This window comes from Hyperoodon ampullatus (assembly GCF_949752795.1).
Source record: "Hyperoodon ampullatus genome assembly, chromosome: 16".
Lineage (NCBI taxonomy): Eukaryota > Metazoa > Chordata > Mammalia > Artiodactyla > Ziphiidae > Hyperoodon > Hyperoodon ampullatus.
In genome coordinates this window covers 62,644,376-62,670,068 of record NC_136929.1, presented here as the reverse complement: position 1 = coordinate 62,670,068, position 25,693 = coordinate 62,644,376, and the positions used below count along the sequence as shown (strand labels likewise).

Sequence of the window (25,693 nt, the reverse complement as noted above, 5' to 3'; positions counted from 1 at the left end):
TGTAAGAAATGTGTGGTTGAAGCGCAACTGGGAATTTAGTGGGAATTTCAAAAGGTAGAGAAGTTCAAGTTAGGTACAAGAGGCAAGTCCCCAGTTTCTTCTTTGGGGGCGTCATCTTCTTCACTCAACTAAAGGTACTCAGTGTGGACACCCTTCACTTGTCCCTAAACACCACCATCCTTTAGTTTCCAGATAGAAATTTAACTCAACGTTTCATTTTCAAGCAGCTTATTTAGCACAGAATTAGCACATTCAGAGTTAAAAAGATTACACAAAATGAAAGCCACAGAAAATACTTTTTAAGAAAGAAAAACGTTAAGAGAAGGGAAGCATATGTTTCTTACTTGGGGAAATTTTTAAGAAACTTGAAGTCATAGAAAATATAAGCAATATTGACCAGTAGAGTCACCACAATAATGGAAGCATCTAAGGAGTTCAACATATCGGAAAAATACCGTCGTACCCTGTAACAAAAAACAAAAAAGATATAAGTTTATGCTTCCCCAAAGAAGAGGTAGGGATATTTTAAAAGCACCCTTAAGATTTCCGGTTTGGGATTTCCCTGGTGGTCCAGTGGGTAAGACTCTGCGCTCCCAATGCAGGGAGCCCAGGTTAGATCCCTGGTCAGGGAACTAGATCCCATGCACATGCCGCAACTAAGAGTCCGCATGCTGCAACTAAGAACCAGCGCAGCCAAAATAAATAAATAGTTTTTTAAAAGGAATTCAGCGTTGATGAATGACTTAAAGTGCATTTACTAGACTAGATTAAGGAAAAAAAATATTCAGACTCATTTTATACTTATATAGGACAAAAACATCAATATGGCAAGTAGAGCCATAAGTACAGTAAGAGATATAACCAAACCATTGAACAAGAGGCAAGCATTGCCTGGACACAGCGGGGAGAGAGAGATGGGATGGTGAGCGATGCTATCGGACAATGGAAGCTGAACATGTCACAGCCCTAGAGAAACGGGCTGTGAGAAGTGCATGAAAGGAGCTTGTGAGAGGAAGACGGGTCCACTACTTTGGCCCGCAAACTCATCACCTAGCTTTGCACTCACAGTGGAATCCCAGTGAGCTGGTGTGGCCTCCTCTGTGCAAAGCTGAACTTTCAGCGCTGGCACCTCCTCCTCAACACTAGCTCCTTCAGCCATGGGCACTGGGGCTCCAGGGAAATCTTCTAGTCCTGGGATAGCTCCTTTAGGCTCTGAGTAACCTGGGAGTGGGCAACTGTCCTCAGCTCAGAGGCACGAGGACAGAAATTCAGCCAGAAAGGAGACAAGCATGTTCCGAAATGCTCTGGATGAAGTGAGGCTGGGGACTTTAGTCCCTGACTCGCTCTCCCATAGAGCTTAACACAAGTTTTTGTTCATTTATTTTTAAATGTCTCATTAAAAAAATTTTTTTTGGCCGTGCAGCTTGCAGGATCCTAGTTTCCCGACCAGGGGTCGAACCCATGCCCCCTGCAGCGGAAGCATGGAGTCCTAACCACGGGACTGCCAGGGAAGTACCACAAATTTTTATTTTAACTGAGGTAGGGTTTGCTCATGATCTATTATCTAGTACTTAATATACTGTCAGCTTTTATTTACATTGAACTCAATTAAAATATCAATAGTTATACTTCACATACACATTCCTCTTAATAATGTGCATGTAGACATATTAGCTGCCTGGCCCCATTTTGCAAACCCTTTAAGCTGTACCTGTTGAAGGAACCATCGAGAATACATGGTTTGCAGACTAGAGTGCCAGTTGCAAGAGTAATATTAAAGCTCAGTCTGATAGAAATTGGGATTTGGAGTGTTGTTTCTCTTGTGGAGGATGCCTTCAAGGAGAATTATTTTGATAAAAAGGGGCATATTTAGTTAGGTTGACCTGGTCATTACTTGAGATGCTTCTCATAGCAGTACAAAATAGCTCTATGTGCTTTTAAAAAATTAATCATACTTACCCTTCTATAAACACTCGAAGAAAAACGTCCATAAAAAAAAATAAAGCCATAGCTAAAGAAACTGCACGATACTCCAAAGGAATATATATCGTGCTATCAGAGACAAGTATGTCTGTAATGATGAGGGACACATCCACAAAGGTCAGCAAAATTCCAAGTATTCTACAACAAACAAATAAATAAACCAAATAAGGATCAAGTGGTTTTCACATCTATAGGTAGACTAACTTCAGCCCCATGATCTGATATCAAAATGTCATTATTTTGGGTTAAACCGTTCAGTGGTAGGGAGAACTGCTCTTAGAATCTCAACATAAATCACTCTGCTTTCACCCAATAGAAGCAGTTGTTAGGGAAAGAAACTTCCCACTAAACCACTTCATGATATCATGCCCTTTTATATTAAGACACATCAGACCAACACTCCAAGACAGAATAGGCAAACTACATTAAAATGACATGTTTCCACTTGTAAACTCTTCTTAAAATTTAAGAATTTTGAAGGGTCTTCTACCAATTTCCCACAATAAAGTAACCTCATTCACCTTGCTATTTTTAAAGAATTGAGTAATAAAAACCAAGTGAAAGCATGACTAACATAAGCCCTTAAAAGACTTCTTTGACCAGTAAGGCTTCTTATCAGTGAGATTATCAACAAATATAAGATTACATATCAATGGATGGTTCTGGCACAGTTCTGGGCACGTAAGAAGGAATTCAATTCAATGAATACATACATAATTGAACTCTAAAGTAACTCCTAAGCCTTTTTCCTATATATGCTCAACATATTCTCTAGAAGTTGATTGTACTATTTGTGTCATCTATGAAGATAAATTAATCTTAAAGCACTTTTTCACAATTGCAATGCAAATTCAAATATTATCAATTTAAAAGGAAGCAAGTACATTGTGTGAATCTGTAACATAGTATGAAATCTTACTATCATGTAGAGAAGAAAGATCTAAGTAAAATGTTTCCAGAATTAAGGAGTAATTCTAGGTGAATAAGGTATTTACTAAAACACTTTCCTTATAACTATAGAATTTTGAAATGCATGTTTCATTATTTTTACTTTGACAGGTAGAAAAAAACATGGTAATATGTTGCTATTAGACTCCGTACATGCCATTTCTTTGCAATTCTTAATGTTCAGCTTCAATTAAAATTCCAAGATAAATTAGATTGCATTAAATCGGGCACAAAGTTTATTTAGCGACATACTGACAGTGGAAATGCTTTTTTTTCCCCTCCCAGATCCTCTGCCATTAAAAAATATTGATATTAAATGTAATACATACTTAATTACCTTCTTTTCTAGAGTCTCACATACCTGAAAGGGAAGGATGATACAATCAAGTACACAATTCTCTTAATCCTGCTGCTGCAATAAGAAGTAAAAATAAAATTTCAGAGCTTTCAGGTGTATCAGATTTTTCCTAACATATAGTATGAATTTAACCAACAAAGGCCTTTATAAATATAATTTTTAAAGTCTCCAGAAGTTGCCTAACAAAATGCTTTTTGCTAATAACTGTAAAAATGTCACCTGATTCTTTTTTTTTCTTTCCTATGTAGAATATATGTGAAAAAAAACACTAAACTTTCCCTTGACTGTAAAGCTCTAATCCCAACTTAATGATAAGATTAAGCTTGGGGTCATCAACTAAAGCAACAGAGCATGGAGACAGAAGGGAATGGTAGAAGAGATGTGTGTTCCAGCTCTCCCAAGAGTGAGCTGTGGGATCCTGGGCAAGTCATCAAACTATGGCCAGACCTGTTCTACAGCAATAGAATAGGGCACTTCAGGGAAGCTCGTCTTGCAATATTCATTTCTTGAAACAAGTCACCCCATGAATAAGACAGTTACACATTAATGAGACTCACAGCTGGGGGGGGAACTGCACTTTGGGGGTGAGGAATGTCAGTAAGATACATTTCAAAGGGGAAACACACTGGAGGCTGGGCTCCTTCCCTTAGTAGGAGGAGGAGACGGTTTTAGAGCGCCAGCAGTTGTGCCTCATTTTACACTAGGGCTGGAGACAAGGTAGTCATTGAGGAGCAATTTCTTGCCCTGCTGAAGCCTCCAACACGTGACCCAAATTCCACCCCAAGTGGGATTTAATCCCAAAGCAATGCTCACAGACTGTGCCCAAGACTGGAGAAGAGGGAGGATATATGCCCAATAGAACTGGGGCACTGCCCAATGCAACGGGCCACAGATGGATACTGTTGGGCTAAGCTGAGCTATAAGATCTCCCCACCCCCTCTAATTTCTCCCTGCTCCATCTGCACCCACTACCTCTGCCCAGGCCTAGTGAGAAAAGGTCGATGTGGATGGGGAACTGATTGGCCAAAAGAGGTGAACCTCCCCTGAGGTTGCCATTCTCTTAATACAAGCCCTTTCTGATCCCAGACAGACTATCAGATCTCTGGGTAGCAAAGAAATGTTACAACAAATCACAACTTACTTGACAAAGTGAATTTACAGAACCATGCCCGACAGAATCATTGGGGCACAAAAGGATGGCTTGGGGTGGCTTTAGGCTCTACTATCACTTTCAGTGCCTCCCAAAACTACCCCACCCCAAGTAAATGTAGAATTGAGATTTTTTTTAAAAAAAAAAAGAGTGTGCTATATAAATGCAGCTTCAAACAATGTGTGTGGAGTTTGCTGGGAAAGGACTGTAACTCAGTAATTATACATTTAGAAAAAGTGTTATTCATATTTGGGAGCAGCAGACATACACTCTCCAACACCCAGTGCAACCATGTAATGGTCCCAAAAATGATTACTCAGAGAAGTGCTTGAGCCAACTGAGCAAGGAATAAAAATATGAAGAAGGCAAGAATAAGGAAGATGTCTTATAGAGAAAAGGTGTCAAGAAATAAAATCATACAAATTCAGAACTAAGTCCAAATAATCATTGTTAATGTAGCACGTGGAAATGTAAACAAATGATTCTAAAAGCCAAGATAAATAACAAAATTCTCGATAATAGTATGGATTTAAATTTGCAGGGTTGTTCCACATTAATTTAGGTTTCTCAGAAGACAGAAGTAAAAGCATGTTGCATTTCTATCTTCCCAGGTACAAGTCCAGTTTTAAAATGGATATGGATGGAGAAACAAAGGTACAATTATGTTTTCTAAAAATAGGTTTATAACTTTCATATTATTAAAACTTGAATAAAAACAAATCAACTAATAGCATAATGTTAAAAAAAATTAAAGAAAAAATATCAAGGAAGTGTTTAATACAGAAAACAAAGTAAAATGATAGCAAATAAAACCAAACATACCTGAAATGATAATAAATACCAACACATTACTCTCATACCAAATACTGACAAATACTTTTAGATAAGTTTAAAAACTAAATGCACTATAGGCTGTATACAAGGACAAAAACTAAATTAAAATGATAGTTTGAAAATAAAGAGATGGACAAAGATATCAGATGCAAATGTTAAATCTCAAAACACGAAAAGTTGTAATATTAATATCAAAGTTGAATTCAAAGAAAAAATATTAACGATGACCAAGACTTATTTTATCCTGATAGAAGGTAGACTCTATAAGATACTATTAAGACCGTACTGAACAGGGGTGGGATCTGCATTGGGGGCAGGTCCTATCTTTCCCATTGGACACTTATTTCTCTGCACAGATCGTGGAGGGAGGCATGCGGTCATACTCAAAGCATTAAAGGCACTGGGATGATTCTTTGGTTTTCCTACTCTCACTCCAGGGCTCTGGGTCCCCCTACACCACCAAACTATCCACAACAGACAAGGCTATATTCCTACATTAAACTCAGGTTGAAGAGAGCAGAGTCAGGCTTTAGATCTGAGTCCAACCTAAGTTAGCTCATTAGGATTCTTTACTGGGACTTAGAGAGGAGCCTCCAAAGTACCTAGGAGTGTCCTTTGCCCGGCTTGGTCCTCAGGGATATACTTCCCTTTGGAGTGGGGTGTTGGTAGCAAGGATAAGATCTGAGTGTCCCTGGTCAAACGCTATCCATTTACATATATATATATATATATATATATATATATATATATGTATATATATATATATATATTTTAAAACTATATATATATAGTTTCTATTGTGCAGATAAAACATATTTAAAGCATTTCTATGAAATTTTAAAAGAAATTTATCCTACAAGAAGATAAAAAACTTTAATGGTACTCTAAAATATAAAAATTATTCAGACTACATTTTCTGACCACGATTTAATAAAACCAGTGAAGTGGGAGAGTACTATACAAGATATTTAATTGCATGTTATCACTACAGAAATTTTAAAGGTGCCACATATGACAACTTAGATTAAATGGAGATATTGTTTGCAAGACACAAGCTACTAAAATGTGCTCAAGAAAAAATAGATAACCTGAATAGCTTAAAAGTTAATATGTCTTGTAGAGAAATTGAACTTGTAGTTGAAAACTTTCCAACAACAACAAAAAAGTCCAAGCCCAACTGACTTCACTGGAGAATTCTACTTAATTCTTTAAGGAAGATACAAATCGAAACAAACTCTTCCATAAAACAGAAGAATAGGGACTGCTTCCAAACTCATTTTAGGAGATTAGCATTACCCTGATACCAAAACCAGTCAAGACATTACCTGACAAGAAAATTACCAATATCCCTCATAAATATAGATACAAAAATCCTTAACAAACCATTAATAAATTGAATCCAGCAGTATATATATTTTTTAAATTCATGACCACTTGGTGTTTGTTCCAGGAATTCAAGGATGGGTCAACATTCTAAAAATAATGTAATTCGCCATGTCAATAAACTAAGGAAAATAAAACATATGATCATCTCAATAGAGGTAAAAAAATTTTTAAACAAAATTTAACATCCATTTATGATAAAAACTTTCAGTGAACTAGGAAAAAAGGAAACTTCCTTAACCTGACAAGGGGCATTTATGCCCCCCAAAACAAACAAACAAACAAAAAACCTATGGCTGATATCAATCTTAATGGTGAGACTGAATGTTTTCTTCCAATGATTAGGAATCTAGGATGTCAGTTCACACTTCTTCCACTCAAAATTATATTGGAGTCAATGTAATAAAGCAAGAAATGGAAATAAAAGGCCTATAGATTGAAAAGGAAGAAATAAAACTCTCACTATTTGTAGAGGAGATGCTTGCCTACCTAGAAAATCCCAAGGAATCTACAAAAAAGCTAACAGAATAAGTGAGTTTAATAGTTATTGTATAAAAGGGCAATATACAAAATTCAACTACATTTCGATATACTAGCAATGAATGATTGAAAAGTAGAAATGTAAGCAACTGAACCATTTATATTAGCACCAAAACCCATGAAATACTTTTTTATAAAGTAACAAAATATGTGCAGGATCTGTGTGCTGAAAATTACAAAACTTGATGAAAGAAAATGAAAACCTAAAGATAAGAAGAGATGTGAAATGGTACTGCCATTTTGGAAACTATTTCTCATACAATTAAACAGACACTTTACCATAAGTATCAGCAACCCTATTCCTTGGCACTAACCAAAGATAAATGAAAGTTGTGTCCACACAAAAAACTTGTACGTAAATGTTCATAGCCACATTACTCATGACAGGCCAAAACTGGAAATAATCCAAATGCCCATCAATGGGTGAATGGATAAGAAAATATGGTACATTCACAGTGATGTCAGAAACATGACAGAGTGAAAAACTACCTTGGTCTCTCCCCTTCAATCTACAACCAATAAAACCCACAACTCAACAAAGGTGCCACTGTCCAACACAACAGTTTGCCAGAGGACTCCACACACCTGTACATCTAAAGGCAGGTGAATTGGAACACTTAGAAGAGATGGAACGAGGGAACAGTGGAATCAGTGCCTGCAATCCTGGCCCTCTGACCACAGCAGCTGTGCCCACAGCTTCAGAGAACACAGTAGCAGCAGGGGAAGCAGCACACATGACTACAGGCTCCAGACCACACCAGCACCCATGGCTACATGTAACTGACCAACACTGGGGCCTGGCATCCTGTCCCTCCAGCCACCGAGGTGACCACAACCTCACTGCCACTCCCCCACCTGCAGTGGCACAGCCCATGAACTCAATGAGATATAAGAAAACTCAGAAAGGTAGTTTAATGAGCTCAGGAATAAAAATGAATGATCAGAAAGAATATTTTACCAAAGAGACTGAAACTCTAAAAAGAAACAATTGGGAGACTGGGATTGACATATACACACTACTATATATCAAATAGATAACTAATAAGAACCTACTGTGTAGTACAGGGAACTCTACTCAATAGAGTGGATATATATGTATAGGAATAACTGATGCCCTTTGCTGTACAGCAGAAACTTAACACAACATTGTAAATCAACTATACGTCAATAAAAAATAATTTAAATAAATAAATAAATAAAAAGGAAGCAAAAAGAAACTCTGGAGCTCAAGAACTCAATAAATGAGATAAAGAACACACATTAGAAGCACTGGAAACAGAGCAGACAATATGGAAGAGAGAATTAGCAAGCTGGAATACAGCAATCTAAAAATGATACAAGTAGAAGAGGAAAGAGAAATAAGGTTTTTAAAAGGAAGAAATCCTGAGAGAGTTATCTCTTCCAGGAAGGACAACATTAGGATAGTGCATATCCCAGAAGGAGAAGAGAGGGAAAAGGGAGCAGAGAGTTTATTTAAAGAAACAATAGCTGGGAACATCCCAAACTTGGGGAAGGAACTGGAGTTACAAGTCCATTAAGCTAAGAGAACACCTAATTACCTCAATGCAAAAAGACCTTCTCCAAGACAAATAATATTAAAACTGTTAAAAGTGAATGACAAAGAATTTTAAAATCAGCCAGGGCAAAAAGGATGGTAACCTACCAGGGAACCCCCACTACTAGGCTATCAGCAGATTTCTCAGCAGAAACCCTACAGGCCAAGAGGGAGTGGAATGACATTCTCAAAATACTGAAACATAAAAACTGTCACCCACGAATACTGTATATAACACAGTTATCATTCAGATATGAAGGAGAAATAAATGCTTTCCCAGACAAAGAGAAGCTGGAGTTCATCAACACTAGACCTGCCTTACAAGACATGTTGAAAGGAACTCTTCTATCACAAACAAAATGACAGAAATACACAAAACTTTCAGCAAGGTGATAAATAGAACCAGAAAATTGCCACTCTTTACCAAGATAGATTTTTAAATACTTTATTAGAGTATAAAGGTTAAAGGGAGACAAAAAAAGAAAGCAGAAAAATAACTATAGCTATCTACAGTTTGGTAACAAACTCACTAAACATAAACAGGTAATTTGAGACTACAAAAACAAAAGGGGAAGAGGAAAAGGATGGACCTTATGTTTTTAAAAAATGCTTTAGTTCACTATAAATTATATCATCATGTGTGAAAAGCATGCTGAAATCAGAAGGCTAGAAAAATGATTAAATAAAATAGATTCTGGAAAGACCCAGCGTATAAAGATTCACAACGTGATAGAGATGGATTTAAAAATCTTTGAACAAGATATAAATGTTTTCAATAATGGGTTCATTCATTCAACCAAACTCACTGAGTGCCTACTATGTGCCATGGCACTGTTTGAGGCACTGGAGATACAGCAGTTAAAAAAATGGACAAAATTTTCTTCCATCATGATGTTTCAATTCTGTCTCGTGCAGACCATAAATATAATAAATAAGTAAATAAGGTAGTAAGTTAGAAGGTGATAAATGCAATAAGGATCATTAAATTAGGGTAAGGACAATGGAGGGGGATGCAACTTTGATGCTGGGAAAACTAAGTAGTCACCTGGGAGAAAAGTAGACGCCTACATTTTATACCTTAATACAAAATAAATCCTGGGCAGATGTTCTCTTTCAATGTAGAAAATAAATTCAAAACATAGATGAATTTCGGTGAATATAGTAAAATCTTCGGTAGAGAAAGACTTTCTGACACTAAAGGCATCAATCATAAAGAGAAGGACAGATGTACTCAACTGTATGAGGATTATAAGCTTCTATATAGTGAAAAGCTAGGCAACCTGGGAAAAAATACTTGCCCTATCTATGATATAAAAAGGATATATTTAACTTTTCTATCCAATGGCAGTGATAAATACCCCAATTTTAAACGGGCAAAGGTAGTTTGAAAACAATGAAATACAAGTTCTATGAAAAAAGTAGAAACAAAAACAATGTCAAATGTGCATTAGAACAAACAGATTAACTAACATTGAAAAGATGAACGATGGCTAGCGTGAACGGGGAAGAAATGCACACTGCATCTTGGTGTGGAAAGTAGCAAAATCAATAGCCTCACAAACGTTCCTTTTGACACACAATTTCCACCTCCGAGAATTTGTATTATAAAGAAATCAAATATACAGAGGTGTGGTCTCAAAGTTATTCATCATTTTTTGTAATCAGTCACAGCTGAAATGTCCAGAAATATCTGACAATTTAAATGAATGACAATTTAAACATCTATACCATGAAATATTATACAGCTGTCAAAAGGAATGTTGCAAATTTAAAAATCAATAAAGTCAAATATAGGCAGAACTTCAGGCAACAATAAAAAATCTGAAATTAAAAAATATATAATGTTGCAAATGTATGGAAATATAGTCATGATATGTCACTAAGTAATAAGGTTATTTTTAAAACAATGTATGATACCATATCCATAAACAAAAAATATATAAGCCTAAAGAACCTTGAAGGGCATCTATTAAACATTAGGAATGCCTCTTCATGGGAGGTTTTATTGCTTGTATTTTCTGATTTTCCTAATAGTGAAATTTTGTTGCTTTAGTTTTGGTTTTTAGTATAAAATTTATTTACAGTGCTTTGGAGTTTTAAATTCACACTGAATAATATGTGTGCACATATTACTCCACATTTAGTTTTAGTTTTTTACTATACTACACCTAGCACCCAGTAGATAGATATTGTAGATAGCATTATTACCAGTTTACAGATAAAAGACCTAAAATTTAAAGTAGTTTAGTATTTTGCCAAGTGTCCAGTGCGTATTAGATGCCAAAGCCAAGCACTGATTCCAGGTCTTACTCCAAATCTAATACCATCCCCTGGTCTGAAACACCAGTGTCTCTCACACAGGGAGTATTGCAAATGCCACCCAAATCTATACCATAAGCATTCGTAATTTAAAAAACAAAACTAAACTAACACTTTTTGTTTGTAAGAAGAAGGAAATGCTTGCCTTGCTCAGTCTATTCAAATTTTGCCCCTGCCCTGGGCAGCCTCATTGCAGAAAATATATAGTTAATAGGCAGACATATCATTTAATTAAGTAGCAGCGTGAACTCTTCATTGATGGCCCATGATAAAAAAACAGAAAATGGAAATTCATGGGTAATTTGAAGAACTATTTGTATTCATTAGTCGCCCCTTTAGTTTTCACGTTGTTTTTGTCTAGACACCAACAGATTACAACAGTAACCAATTCAATGCCTCTTTAGCAATACTCACTCCCCAACATTAATTCAAGTCGGTGAATGCTTAAGTAACTGACCAAGAGAGTAGCAGAAGAAAAATTGCAGGAATAATTCTGCAGTCCAGACACATGGGCTTTTTTTGGAAGTACAATTAATTTACAATATTATATTAGTTTTGGGTGTACAACATAGTCATTCAATAATTTTATAGATTATATTCTATTTAACGTTATTACAAAATAACGGCTATATTTCCCTGTGCTGTACAATAGATCCTTGATGCTTATTTTATACATAGTAGTTTGGGGGAGGGAGAGTCAGACGTGTGTGATTTTAAGAAGGTATCGTGTCCTTGTCATTGAGCACAGGTAAAAATGCCTTCAGATCAGTGCAACAGGAAGTACTCTCATGAGATTACTCAGGAGCAAGTCAAAATTCATAAAATCCCAATGGACATGAAGCGGTCTTTAATCAGCAAAACATGTTTGCTTTGGCTCTCAGTCCCATTTGCTCATAGACAAAATCAACAAAACTAGGAATCAGAACATATCCAAGAAAAATGAGAAAGGAACACAAGTGAAGAGCAAGTAGCATTTGGCAATCCTCTGATTAGAAAGAAACTTTGTCATAAAATTAGTCTCTACTAAGGATATTTTCACATTTTCAAACTAGAAGAACATTTACTTGTGAATACGTGGAAATATTTTTTCAAGTATGGTACTTATATGCAAATTCAAATGGAATCATTGTATACCCTCCCTCCCCAACATTTTGCTATCTTTCCATAGCTCTTTTTTTTTCTCCTCAGCATGAGCCCCATCTTCTAAAAGATAAGAAAGCCATCAACAGCTCCCTCCCTCCGAACTTCAAACTGACTTACTAATGTGAATTGAGAGAGTCACTGTCTTCTTCACCATCATCGATCTTGGACAGCAGTCCCATCATACTTTAACCGCCAACAAATGCAAAAATATATCATTAGAGATTTGCTACACGGAACAGTGATGTGAGAAACTTATTTGAAGAAAAAGAATTCTTTAAATCTAAAGGAACCATGACTTAGCTCACTGGATGACCCAATCTTACAGAAAGAAATTTAGAATCATTGTCTAGAAAACTCTGTATTCCTATGGATACTTCCAAGACTGAATTTTGCAAATCTTTCCCTCTCTGTTTCTCCCTATGTCTCTTGTCTCCGTGTCTGCTTCTCTCTTTCTGTCTCACTCTTTCTATAAAGATAGAGATTCATAAGATATAGATAGCACTGATGCAAGTAAATTATATCAGCAGCCTTGGAAGGCACCATAATTAAAAGGCAAGCTATATCAAAGTAGTCAAAGACCTTTGACGTCAATTTATTTGGGTCATTGTGAAGGATTAAAAATGTACATAGCACGAAACGACTTCACTTTTTTTGGCTGAAATTGGATACACTTGCTCTAGAACTTATGAACTGGTTGAACTCTAAAACAATTATATGTCAATTAGTTATTTGGAACCTGGGTCCCTGCACCACCTACGTTTCACATATTATGGATATCTTGTTTCCTCCTTGAATAGGATTCAAATAACTGCCTGAGACAAGGACTCCATAACTCACTGGATTTCACAAATCTCAATATCCTCCCCTTTTCCCCTCTCTGTTTATATCTCACCTTTCACCTCAGCCTCTCAAGTCACATGAGTCAGGGCTAACGGATTAAAGTGGACATAGTAAGACTCCATGCGTCTTATAGATTTGTTTTTAAATGCAATTTAGCTATAATTACTCTGCAGCTTATAATTTAGTTGCCCTAAAAATAATATTCTAATCAGTTATTTTAAACCTGGTATTTAATTTTTCTGTACAAATGAACTTTATCCGTTGGTAATAAAAATCTTAGTCCTGTGGGAAAACTTAATAAATCAAATTTATGTACATTTCTTTACTCCCGAACCTAATCCCCAAGTGTAACACCATTTTGTGATTAAATTTACTTCCAATTCAGCTTGAGTTTGTAGGTACTCATCTCACTTGTCCTATAACTTCCTGCCTTCTCAAGTCCCTACACCACACCTAGTAACCCTTCACGAATCATAGATGTCTTTCCTGCCCTTCAGACAGGGTCAAGACAAGGCAGGGGCTCCCTCCAATGTGATGGCGGGGTTGGGTTTGGGGCACCAGCCTCACATGGTGGCAGAGCTCTGGAAGGTGAGGGACACATGCAGGGTCTATCAGATCCACTTTTTTCTGCTGAGGGCTCCCCTCTGCTCTCCATCCACTGAGACCTTCTCCTAACTCCTATTATGATTCTGTGCTCTCTTGGCCCACGCATGGGCAATCTGATACTTTCCTAAGGGAAAGTATCAGATAGGGGCTGCTCCTAACTCGGGGTAACAAACAGGCTAGGGGTAAGAACACTCCCTTTTATGACCTGTTCTTTTTTCCCCCCAAATAGATCCAAAAAAGAAAGAAAGTAACATACTGAGGCTGGCAAAACAAACAAACAGAACCCTTAGATAAAGCGGCCAAGAAACTGTATTGCCACAGATGTTCCCCAGAATAAATTTCACAAATCTCAATACCCCCCCTTACACTATCTCTATATATTTATATCTCACCTTTCATTGAAGGGTTCAACACAAGTTACCTTTTCCACCTGGCTCTGGTCATGGCTAAAGGATTATAAATGCACATGGTAAGACTTCACCTCTCCCTAGACTTATTTTTCAATGCACATTAGCTACAATAGCTTTACAATTCATAACCTAGTTGTCCTAAAAATAACATTCTAATCAGTTATTTAAAACCTGGTATTTCATTTTCCCCTGTGAGGCTTTATACATTTGTAATGAAAATCTTCGTCCTCAGTGGGGCGGGGGGAAGTCATGAATCAAGTTTATAGACATTTCTTGACTCCTGAACCCCTTCAGGAGTACAACTTTCTCCTTGCAAAATAAGTTTCTCTCCTTTCTTGGCCCATTTTAGTACAGCCTCATACACAAGCATTTGGATAGTTTCCCTAGGGGTTTCGGCTGCATCTAAGAGTGATAAACAGATGAGTAAGAAGCATCACTCTTATGACCTGTTTCTGTTTTATCCAACTAGATACAAAAGAAAGAAAGAAAGAAACATACTTACATAGGCTACAGTAAAAAGATTTAGAAACAATGTCAAAGACACTCTGTTATGTCACGAATCCTCCTAAAAATGAACCTCCCTAATAGAATCAACCTCTCTTTCTCTCACTCTCGCATGCTCTCCCTCTCTGCATTTCTATACATATGTATTTTTTTGTTGACATCTCTCTATCTTTATTTCTGTCTCACGTATCCGGGGTGGGTCCAACAGTGGTGGGTCCATCAGGTCTTCCTGTTGTCAATTCACTCAAAGCAGTGCTAAAGGATTAAAAAGGCACAGAGTCAGACACCCTATAATTTTCTCAGTTAAACTTTCTGGTTCAAATTAGTTTCAATTAATGCTTTCACTTATAAAACTAGATGACCCTTTAAAAACTGACATGTAAATCGATTGCTTGAAACCTGGTAGGTCATTTTCCCCAGAAATGAGGCTTTATGTATTTGTAATGAATATCTTACACTTGTCAAAAAGGTAATGACTCAAGATTGAAGTACAGTTCTTTACTACTGAATCTCATCCAATGTGTAACAACCTTTTGGGGTGGAATTTATTTCAAATTCAACTTCAGCTTGTAGGTACCCAACTTTCTTGACCAATCTAACTCCCTGACCACGTCTGTGCTCCACAGGAAGCATGCTCGTCTTTCCTGCCCCTCACACAAGGTCAAGTAACTACAGGCCTGAGTCAGGGGCTCCATCTGATGTGAACATGGGTCTGGATTTGGGTTATCAGCCTCACATGGTAGCTGATACAATTTATTATTATTCTCCTTGCTCCAGACGGCTTTCATCTTCCCCACACCCACTCCAGGACAGTCTCATGCACAGGCAATCTGACAGGTTCCCGAAAGTCTGGCTGCCAGTAACTGAGACTCAAGACTGTGAGTAAGAAGGCTCCCTCTATGTCTTGTGCCTCTTTTTCTACCTCAATTCAAAAGACAAAGACTATTCCACATAGAACCTTACCATGAGAGGACGTTAGAAACAGTATCGAGGGAACTCTATATTTCCATAGGTGCTCCTAAGGGTGAACATCCCAATTCTCAATCTCTCTGTATATGTATACTATGCACATATGTGTGTGTGTACATATTACATACATATTTATTCATCAGAGCTCACTTTGAATTGGAGAGTCCTTCAGAGGACGCTGCTGTCCATTCACTCGGGGCAGTGCTAAAGGATTAAAAACAGACAAAATAAAATACCACAAGACTTCTAGACTTTTACTTTTTTAGTTCAGGTGGGCTATAATTACCCTTGAACTCATAAACTGGTTGGCTCTTAGAAAATTCACATGTAACTCAATTATTTGAAATCTGGTATCTCATTTTTCCCAGAAATGATTCTATATACATTTGTAATAAATGTTTTTGACCTATCAGAAAAGTTCATGACTCAGGAATTGGCTGGTAGTTATTAGCAGGAGGAAGGATTCCTCTTATGACCTGTTCCTCTTTTATCCAACTAGATCCAAAAAAGATAGAAAGTTACTAACAGGTGTTACAGTGAGAAGATTTAATAACAATGTCAAAGACACTGTGTTGTCATGGATACTCCTAAGAATGAATTTGAAAACTGCACCTCTTTTTCTTCCATAGTATTTATGATTATGTGTTTGTGTGTTCATATTAATAAGAGTATATAAATATATGTGCATACATGTATGTATAAAACATTTATCTTTAATATTCATTTATATCTCACGTTTCATTGTTGCCATCCTTATCGGTTTCTGATGTCAATTCATTCCGGGCAGTGCTAAAAGATTGAGAAGATACATGGTTCACACACCACACGTAATTCTAGACTTACTTTTTTTCATTCAAATAGCTACAGTTACTCTACAACTTTTGAACTGGTTGATCTTTAACAATTCATGTATATATCACAAAACTGAGCCTGCTATGTCATTTTTATTAGAAATGAGACCTTCTATAAGGTGGTAATGATGATCTTCGGCCTGTAAGTAGTGGTAGCACACTTAGAGAAAGCAGCAGCCCTTTTATGACTTGCTACTCTGTTTTCCAACTGGACCCAGAGCAGACAGAGTTACCTACACATCCTACTAGGACTCGACTTAGAAACAGTGTCAAACACACTCTTATTGCTGTGAATGCTCCTTAGAATAAATTTCACAAATTTCAATCTCTCTCTCTGTGTTGTATGTCTGTGTGTGAGCATGTGTTTGCGTTATAGAAATATGTATATGTGTATGTATATTAATTATATATATATCTTGATTCTTTTATATCTCATATTTTGCTGGTGGCTTCCTCGTGTTTCTGATATCAATCAATTCATTCAGATATGGGCTAAAGAGTTTAAAAGCTACATTGTCAGACATCACATGTAATTGACTGACTTGGTTTTTGTCATTTAAATGGCTACAATTACTATAGTTATGAACTTGTTGATCTTTAAAAAACTCATGTATTTAACACTAAATTGAAGCTGGTATGTCATTTTCATTAAACATGAGACTTTACATGGCAGTAATTGATATCTTAGGCCTGTGAAAATAGTAATGCCTCAAGTTGTTTACTATTCCTTTAATCCGAACGCTCACAGCTTTTTGTGATGGCATTTATTTCAATTTAACTTCAGTTTGTAGGTACGCAGCCCTCTTACTGCATCTAAATTCCTGACTCTCCAGTTCCGTCACTTCCTTATTTTCACCCCTCCTGGTCACCTTTCCTGCCCCTCACACAGGGTCAACAACTGCAGACCTGAGGCAGTGATGGCTCCAGCCACTTCCACTGCCATCACGGGTTTGGGTTGGAGGACCCTTACGTAGTGGCAGAGCTCTGGAGGGTGTGGGACAGATCTAGGGGCTGTTAGCTCCATTCTCTTCTGTTGAGGGCTCGTCTCTTCCCAGGCCACAGCTAGCCTTCCCCTTGTTTCCAAATACGAATCTCTCCTCATTTGTCCCACGTTGTAGACTGAATACTGTCCCACTAAAATTCATATGGTGAAGTCTTATCCCCTTTAACTCAGAATGTGACCTTATTGAAAGTAGCATTGTTGCAGAAGTAATTAGTCAAGATGTGGTCCTACTGGTTAGGGTGGGTTCCTAATCCAATATGACGGATGTCCTTATACAAAAGGAAAGGATGCCATGTGAAGATGAAGGCAGAGATTGGAGCAATTGACGGCAGCCACCAGAAGCTAGGAGAGAGGCATGGAAGAGATTCTTCCTCACAGCACTCAGAAGAAACCACCCCTGCCAACATCCTGATACCAACTTCTAGCCTTGAGGATTGAGACAAAGTTTTGTTGTTTAAACCACTCAATTTGTGATATGTTGTTACAGCAGCCCTAGCAAACGAATACAACCCGTTCTAGCAGAGTCTCACACAGGCAATCTGACAGGTTTCTAAGAGTTTTGGCTACTAGTCACTCAGATGGGAGTAAGTCTCCCTCTTCTGATCTGTTTCTCTTTTATCCAACTAGATCAAAAAAAGAATGCTACATACAGAACATACCAACATTTTAGAAAAGGCATACAAGAAACTTAGTATTCAATATCTCTGTGTGTGCATCTTTACATATCTATCTATCTACATATAATCTCACCATTCAGTGATGGCTTCCTTATTGGTTACAGATATCAATTCATTCTGCTCATAGCTTAAGGATTAAAATGTACAGAAACATCACGTGATTTCATAGACTTACTTTTTTCATTCAAATTGGCTAAGTTGTAGAGAGATACATTTTCAATTATGAATTGAAAATTACAAATTCATGCATAATGTGCTTATTTGGAAATAAGTATTTCATTTTACCCTAGAAATGCAGCTTCACATGGTGGCAATGAAATTCCTAGGCCTGTAAAAGAATCCTTAATGGATCAAGATTAAAAACATTTCTTTACTTCTGAACCTAATCCCAAGGTGTAACTGGTTTTTGTGTTTGCAATTACTTCAAATTCAACTGTAGTTTGCAGGTACCATCCCTCATACAGTATTATTAGTAGGATTCTCTATAGTTACCATGCTGTACAACCCGTTCCAGCAGGGGTTGTACATCCCCAGGGTGACTTATTTTATAACTGGAAGTTTGTACCTTTTGACTTCCCTCACCCATTTCACCCACCCCCTACGCAGCCCTCACCCCCCATTTCTGGAAACCACCAATCTTTTCTCTTATTTATAAGCTTTTTTTCCTTTTAAGATTCCACACACAAGTGAGACCACATGGTATTTCTCTTTCTGTAACTTATTGCACTTGGCGTAAAAGTCCGGGAATTCTACCCATGCTGTTGCAAATAGCAAGATTTCATTCTTTTTTTTTTATGGCTGAATATATTCCATTGCACACATATATACCACAGCTTCTTTTTCCATTCACTGGTCAACGGACACGTTGTTGCCATGTCTTGGCTACTGTAAAGAATGCAATGAACACGGGGTTGCACATGTCTTTTGAAGCTAGTGTTTTCATTTTCTTCAGATAAATACCCAGAAGTGGAATTGCTGGATCATATGACAATTCTATTTTTAATTTTTTGAGAAATTTTCATAGTGTTTTCCATAGTGGCTGTAACAATTTGCATTCCTACCAACAGTGCACAAGCCTTCCCTTTTCTCCACATCCTTGTCAACACTTGTTATTTTTTATCTTTCTGACAATGCCATTCTATACATACATATTTTTTTATTTTATTTAGATTTACTTTTTTGGCTGCGTTGGGTCTTTGTTGCTGCACTCGGGTTTTCTCTAGTTGCGGCGAGCGGGGTCTACTCTTCGTTGTGGTGAGAGGGCTTCTCATTACAGTGGCTTCTCTTGTTGAGGAGCACAGGCTCTAGGCATGTGGGCTTCAGTAGTTGTGGCACACGGGCTCAGTAGTTGTGGCTCGTGGGCTTTAGAGCGCAGGCTCAGTAGTTGTGGCACACGGGCTTAGTTGCTCCACAGCATGTGGGATCTTCCTGGACCAGGGCTTGAACCTGTGTCCCTTGCACTGGCAGGCAGATTCTTAACCACTGTGCCACCAGGGAAGCCCAACGATGCTATTCTAACAGGCATTAGGTGATACTCCTTTGTGGTTGTAAATTTTTTTAAATAGTTTATTTTGTTGAACAAGTGATCTATACTGGTGAATGTTTCATGTGAGCTTGAGAAGCGTATATATTCCACTCTTGTTAAGTGAGCTCTTCTATAAATGTCAATTAGGTCCAGTTGATTGAAGGTGCTGTTCAGTGCCACTATATCTTTACTTTCCATAGTTTTCCCTTTTCTTCATGTGTCAGTATAAACCCTATCTTCCCAATGATAAGAGATCCACCACCAGTTCCCTCCTTTGCAACTTCACAGACTCATTCATATGAATTATCAAAGTTAACATCTTTATTACCATCATCGACCCTCAAGAATTGTTCTATTTTACTTCACTAGTATGCAGAAATTTATCATTAGTGATATTCTACATGGAATAGTCATATAATGAATTTCTGAACAATAAGGATTCCTTGAATCTTAAAAATATAGTAAACATAACAACTCACTGCAATTCCTATGTTTTTAGAAAGAATTTTAGATCATTGTCCAGAAAATTCTGCATTGCCATGGATAATCCCGAGACTAAATTTCTCCACTTCACTTCCCCTGGTCCCCCACCCCTCAATATATACCTCACCTTTCACAGGTGGCTCCGTCACAGATTACTGAGGTCAATTCATAGGGGTCATTTCTAAGGAATTAAAAACACAGGATCAAACTCCAAATGACTTCATAGAGTTAATTAGTTACAAGTAGTCTTCAATTTGTAAACTGGTTGAACCCTAAAAATCTACATGCAAGTTACTTATTTGGCAATCAGTATTTCAATTTTCCCAAGAAACAGGGCTTTCTTAGCTGTAATGAAGACCTTAGGCCTGTCCAAGAAGACTGACAAATCCAGAAAAGTACCATTCTTCATTTCTAAACCTAACTCTCATGTGTAACTGCACTGAGGCTGCATTTACTTCAAAATTCAACTTCAGCCTGTAGATCTACAAACTTCCAGCCCCTTCTAACTTCCTGATTATCCTTCCCTCCCCTGCAGCCCTACTTTTCTTGTACTGGGTACTCCTTTGCTGTTCCTCAGTTTGGTTCAAAGAACAACAAGCCCGAGGCAGGGGCTCTCTCCAATATGATGGTGGGTTTACAGTTGGGACACTAGCCTTAGATGGAGGCAGAGCTCTGGAGGGTGAGGGCCAGAGCCGAGCTGGAGCAGGGCTGCTCTCTTCTGTCCCGTCCTTCCTCCTTTCCTGGCCCACGCTAGCAGAGACACACACACACACATTCTGATAGCTTCCTAAGAGTTTGGGCTACTAGTTACTAAAGGTCACAAAGAGACCATGAGTAAGGATTGGCCCACTTATGACCTCTTCTTTTTTCCATCTAGACCCCAAAAGAAAGTTACCTATAGAAGCTTCCAGTCTCTTATGGAGAGAGACCTCCCTTTGCGGTCAGCGCTCCCAATACCTTTCACCACCCACTTCAGTCAACTCACCCCTTGTCAACGTCGTCACAGGAGCCTGAAGAGGCATCCACAACTCTGCCAAAGAGTAAAAATCATACAAAAAAATACGTCAGACACTTTGGAAGGCAATTCGTTTCTTTTTCCCAATAGAATTTCAAGACATGAAAAGTAAAATCATGAATATGGAAAAAACTAAACAAACAGTTTGAGTACAGCACTGGGCTCTCTGAGACAGCCTCTGGGCTGTGTGTGTGTTGGTGAATCCACTGGAAAGTGACAGAAAGAAGCAAAGGAGATGTAGCATTCATTATTAAACCTCCTTTCTCCTTCCCCATTTTGCCAACCATGCACACACCCTGGAATCAATTTGGGAAACATGAAAGAGCCAAGAGTATAGGGACGAGGAGGTGGATCCAGGGAATAACTAATGAAGGGTTACAGGAAAAAAAAAAAGAAAGGAAGAAAATGCCAGAACAACGAATATTCAAACACCAAGGACTAGTCACTGGTCAGCATTCAATAGAGAAGAAACAGGTAGGTAGATCAAGGATGGCCTGTATAATATTTTAATTTTTTTTTCTGAACTAGAAGTAGAGCATGTTTAGAATGATTCCTTTTTATTTTTCTCTGGATTTATTTCAAAAAGAGATTTGGTTATATTATCCAAAACCAAGACTTCCCACCACCAAATCACTGGTTTGGATAATTTAATCTCTCTATAACTCAATTTCCTCATCTGTAAAATAAGACACATAAAAATGCACTTTGCATCCGTCAACTTCATAAGATCATGATGAATAGTCACCATTTCACACATATTATTCGTTTTTAGGCAGCCTGCCTTCATCAAACGTTATGCCTCAAAAAATCAGTACAGGAAAACAATATAAACTGATACATATTTTAAATTTCAAAAACACTTCAAGATTCTCAGAGTAATTCCCTGGGAAATCTTGGGTTCCTATCCAAGATGACATAATAGCCTTCCTCCCAAAACTATAAAAGACGAATGGAAGTATGGATTCCAAGAAATAACACAAAACTGGAAGACTCTAAAGAGTCGACCCTTGGGCTTCCCTGGTGGCGCAGTGGTTAAGAATCCGCCTGCCAATGCAGGGGACACGGGTTCGAGCCCTGGTCCGGGAAGATCCCACATGCTGCAGAGCAGCTAAGCCCGTGAGCCACAACTACTGAGCCTGCGCTCTAGAGCCCGCGAGCCACAACTACTGAGCCCACGCACCACAACTACTGAAGCCCGCGCACCTAGAGCCCGTGCTCTGCAACAAGAGAAGCCACCGCAATGAGAAGCATGTGCACCGCGACAAAGTGTAGTCCCCACTTGCCACAACTAGAGAAAGCCCGCGTGCAGCGACAAAGACCCAATGCAGCCAAAAATAAAATAATTTAAAAAAAAAAAAGAGTCGACCCTTAACTGGTGGACAGACTGAGGAAAAGGGCTGCCAAGGGCAGCCTGGAGGGACTCAAGGGGAGGGGAAATTTTAAGTTCGGTTCTTGCCTTTCCCTTGAGTTGCTTGGAGACAATAAGTGCCTCCTCAGTAGAAGCCAGTAGCAACTACCCAGACGTAGTTAGGATAAAGTTAGGGTAGGGTTAGGTTAGCTGATGAAAACAGGAAAGGGCTGAAGAGCAATCCTTGGGCCTTCACTCGTCCACGCCCCATCTCCAAAGCCCCAGGTGACAACCTAGGGTGACTGCCTCCCCCAACGCTGCCTCGCCCAGGAGCTGAAAGGTGACATACCCTGATCAGAGGATTTGCCTGGTCACAGTGTTTCATGGTTCCTGAGACTCTCTGTGCCCAGGCTCATCACCTCCACTCATGTTAAACTTACTGAGGAAAACACACCCTGGATCTTAGCTTTCAACAAGAGCGACATTATAATAGGTCATCCAAGCCAGGATACTTTTGAAAGTGACAAGAATGCGCTATTAATAATCATGCTGAGACGGTCCCCAACTTTCAGCTCTTTCCTAATACAAGTTACCAGACACAGGGGCCAATGTGCACAAGGAATGTGAACTCACAAGTCAAAATAGATACCTGAGGAGTATGACTCCTGAAAAATACAACAAACTGAACATCATATACCATCTGAAGCAGAACCATTGCAACACAATGACTAAGGTATTTTTTCTAATTAAAAAAATTTTTTATTGGAGTATAGTTGCTTTACAATATTGTGTTAGTTTCTACTGTACAGCAAACTGAATCAGCTATATGTATACATATAGCCCCTCTTTTTTGGATTTCCTTCTCATTTAGGTCACCACAGAGCACTGAGTTCCCAGGGCTATACAGTAGGTTCTTGTTAGTTATCTTCTTTATACATAGTATCAATAGTGTATATATGTCAATCCAGTCTCCCAATTCATCCCACCCCCGCTTTCCCCCTTGGTAACCATACGTTTGTCTCTACGTCTGTGTCTCTATTTCTGCTTTGTAATAAGATTGTCTACACCAATTTTTTCAGATTCCACATGTATACGTTAATATACAATATTTGTTTTTCTCCTTCTGACTTACTTCAATCTGTATGACAGTCTCTAGGTCCATCTATGTCTCTACAAATGACCAATTTCGTTCCTTTTCATGGCTGAGTAATATTCCACTGCATATGTTCTACATTTTCTTTATCCATTCCTCTGCTGATGGACACTTAGGTTGCTTCCATATCCTGGCTATTATAAATAGTGCTGCAATGAACACTGGGGTGCACGTGTCTTTTTGAATTATGCTTTTCTCTGGTTATATGCCCAGTAGTGGAATTGCTGGGTCATATGGTAGTTCTATTTTTAGTTTTTTAAGGAATCTCCATACTGTTCTCCATAGTGGCTCTATCAATTTACATTCCCACCAACAGTGCAAGAGGGTTCCCTTTTCTCCACACCCTCTCCAGCATTTATTGTTTGTAGATTTTTTTGATGATGGCCATTCTGACCGGTGTGATACCTCACTGTGGTTTTGATTTGCATTTCTCTAATAATTAGTGATGTTGAGCAGCTTTTCATGTGCCTCTTGGACATCTGTATGTCTTCTTTATAGAAATGTCAGTTCCTAACTAATCACTGAATCAAAAGTAAACAAAATGACTCCCTCTTGCGAGAACATCAGAATCACAACTAACTGCTGAACAACCATCCACAGAAAGACACTGGAACTCACCAAAAAACATACCCCACATCCAAAGACAAAGGAGAAGCCACAATGAGACGGTAGGAGGGGTGCAATCACAATAAAATTAAATCCCGTAACGGCTGGGTGGGTGACTCACAAACTGGAGAATACTTATACCACAGAAGTCCACCCACTGGAGTGAAGTTTCTGAGCCCCACATCAGGCTTCCAAACCTGGGGGTCCGGCAATGGGAGGAGGAATTCCTAGAGAATCAGACTTTGAAGGCTAGTGGGATTTGACTGCAGGACTTCGACAGGGCTGAGGGAAAAACAGACTCCACTCTTGGAGGGCACACACAAAGTAGTGTGCACATCGGGACCCAGGGGAAGGAGCAGTGACCCCATAGAGACTGAACCAGACCTACCTGCTAGTGTTGGAGGGTCTCCTGCAGAGGAAGGGGGTGGCTGTGGCTCACCGTGGGGACAAGGACACTGGCAGCAGAAGTTCTGGGAAGTACTCCTTAGCATGAGCCCTCCTGGAGCCCACCATTAGCCCCACCAAAGAGCCTCTGGCCTCCAGTACTGCATCGCCTCAGGCCAAACAATCAACAGGGAGGGAACTCAGCCCCACCCATCAGCAGACAAGCAGAGTAAAGTTTTACTGACCTCTGCCCACCAGAGCAACACCCAGCTCTACCCACCACCAGTCCCTCCCATTAGGAAGCTTGCACAAGCCTCTTACATAGCCTCATCCACTAGAAGGCAGACAGCAGAAGCAAGAAGGACTACAGTCCTGCAGCCTAGGGAATGAAAACCATGGTCAGAGAAAGAGAGACAAAATGAAAAGGCAGAGGGCTATGTACCACATGAAGGAACAAGATAAAACCCCAGAAAAACAACTACATGAAGTGGAGATAGGCAACCTTCCAGAAAAAGAATTCAGAATCATGATAGTGAAGATGATCCAGGACCTCGGAAAAAGAATGGAGGCAAAGATTGAGAAGATGCAAGAAATGTTTAACAAAGACCTGGAAGAATTAAAGAACAAACAGATATGAACAAAACATCTGTATGTCTTCTGTAGAGAAATGTCTGTTTAGGTCTTCTGCCCAGTTTTGGATTGGATTGTTTGTTTGTTTTTGATATTGAGCTTCATGAGTTGCTTGTATATTTTGAAGATGAATCCTTTGCTGTTTGCTTCATTTGCAAGAATTTTCTCCCATCCTGAGGGTTGTCTTTTTGTTCTGTTTATGGTTTTCTTTGCTGTGCAAAAGCTTTTAAGTTTCATTAGGTCCCATTTGTTTAGTTTTGGTTTTATGCTCATTACTTTAGGAGGTGGGTCAAAAAAGATCTTGCTGTGATTTATGTCAAAGTGTGTTGTTCTTCCTATGTTTTCCTCTAAGAGTTTGATAGTGCCTGGCCTTACATTTAGGTCTTTAATCCACTTTGAGGGTTTTTTGTGTATGGTGTCAGGGAGTGTTCTAATTTCATTCTTTTACATGTAGCTGTCCAGTTGTCCCAGCACCA

The 25,693-nt window shown here is 38.5% G+C and overlaps 1 protein-coding gene across 1 annotated transcript in view; it reads right to left on the bottom strand.

Moving 5' to 3' along the window:
- Positions 1–25,693, bottom strand: part of LOC307064923 (phosphatidylinositol 3,4,5-trisphosphate 3-phosphatase TPTE2-like) — a gene marked incomplete at both ends in the record, with an annotated part of 84,264 nt that overhangs the window by 42,260 nt on the left and 16,311 nt on the right. Inside the window, 9 exons of the mRNA XM_079721630.1 lie at positions 345–464; positions 1,960–2,121; positions 3,293–3,343; positions 12,331–12,396; positions 14,052–14,105; positions 14,760–14,828; positions 16,278–16,331; positions 20,209–20,262; positions 21,067–21,111. Coding sequence (XP_079577756.1) covers positions 345–464; positions 1,960–2,121; positions 3,293–3,343; positions 12,331–12,396; positions 14,052–14,105; positions 14,760–14,828; positions 16,278–16,331; positions 20,209–20,262; positions 21,067–21,111 — 675 coding nt within the window. The remainder of the gene's footprint in view (positions 1–344; positions 465–1,959; positions 2,122–3,292; positions 3,344–12,330; positions 12,397–14,051; positions 14,106–14,759; positions 14,829–16,277; positions 16,332–20,208; positions 20,263–21,066; positions 21,112–25,693) is intronic.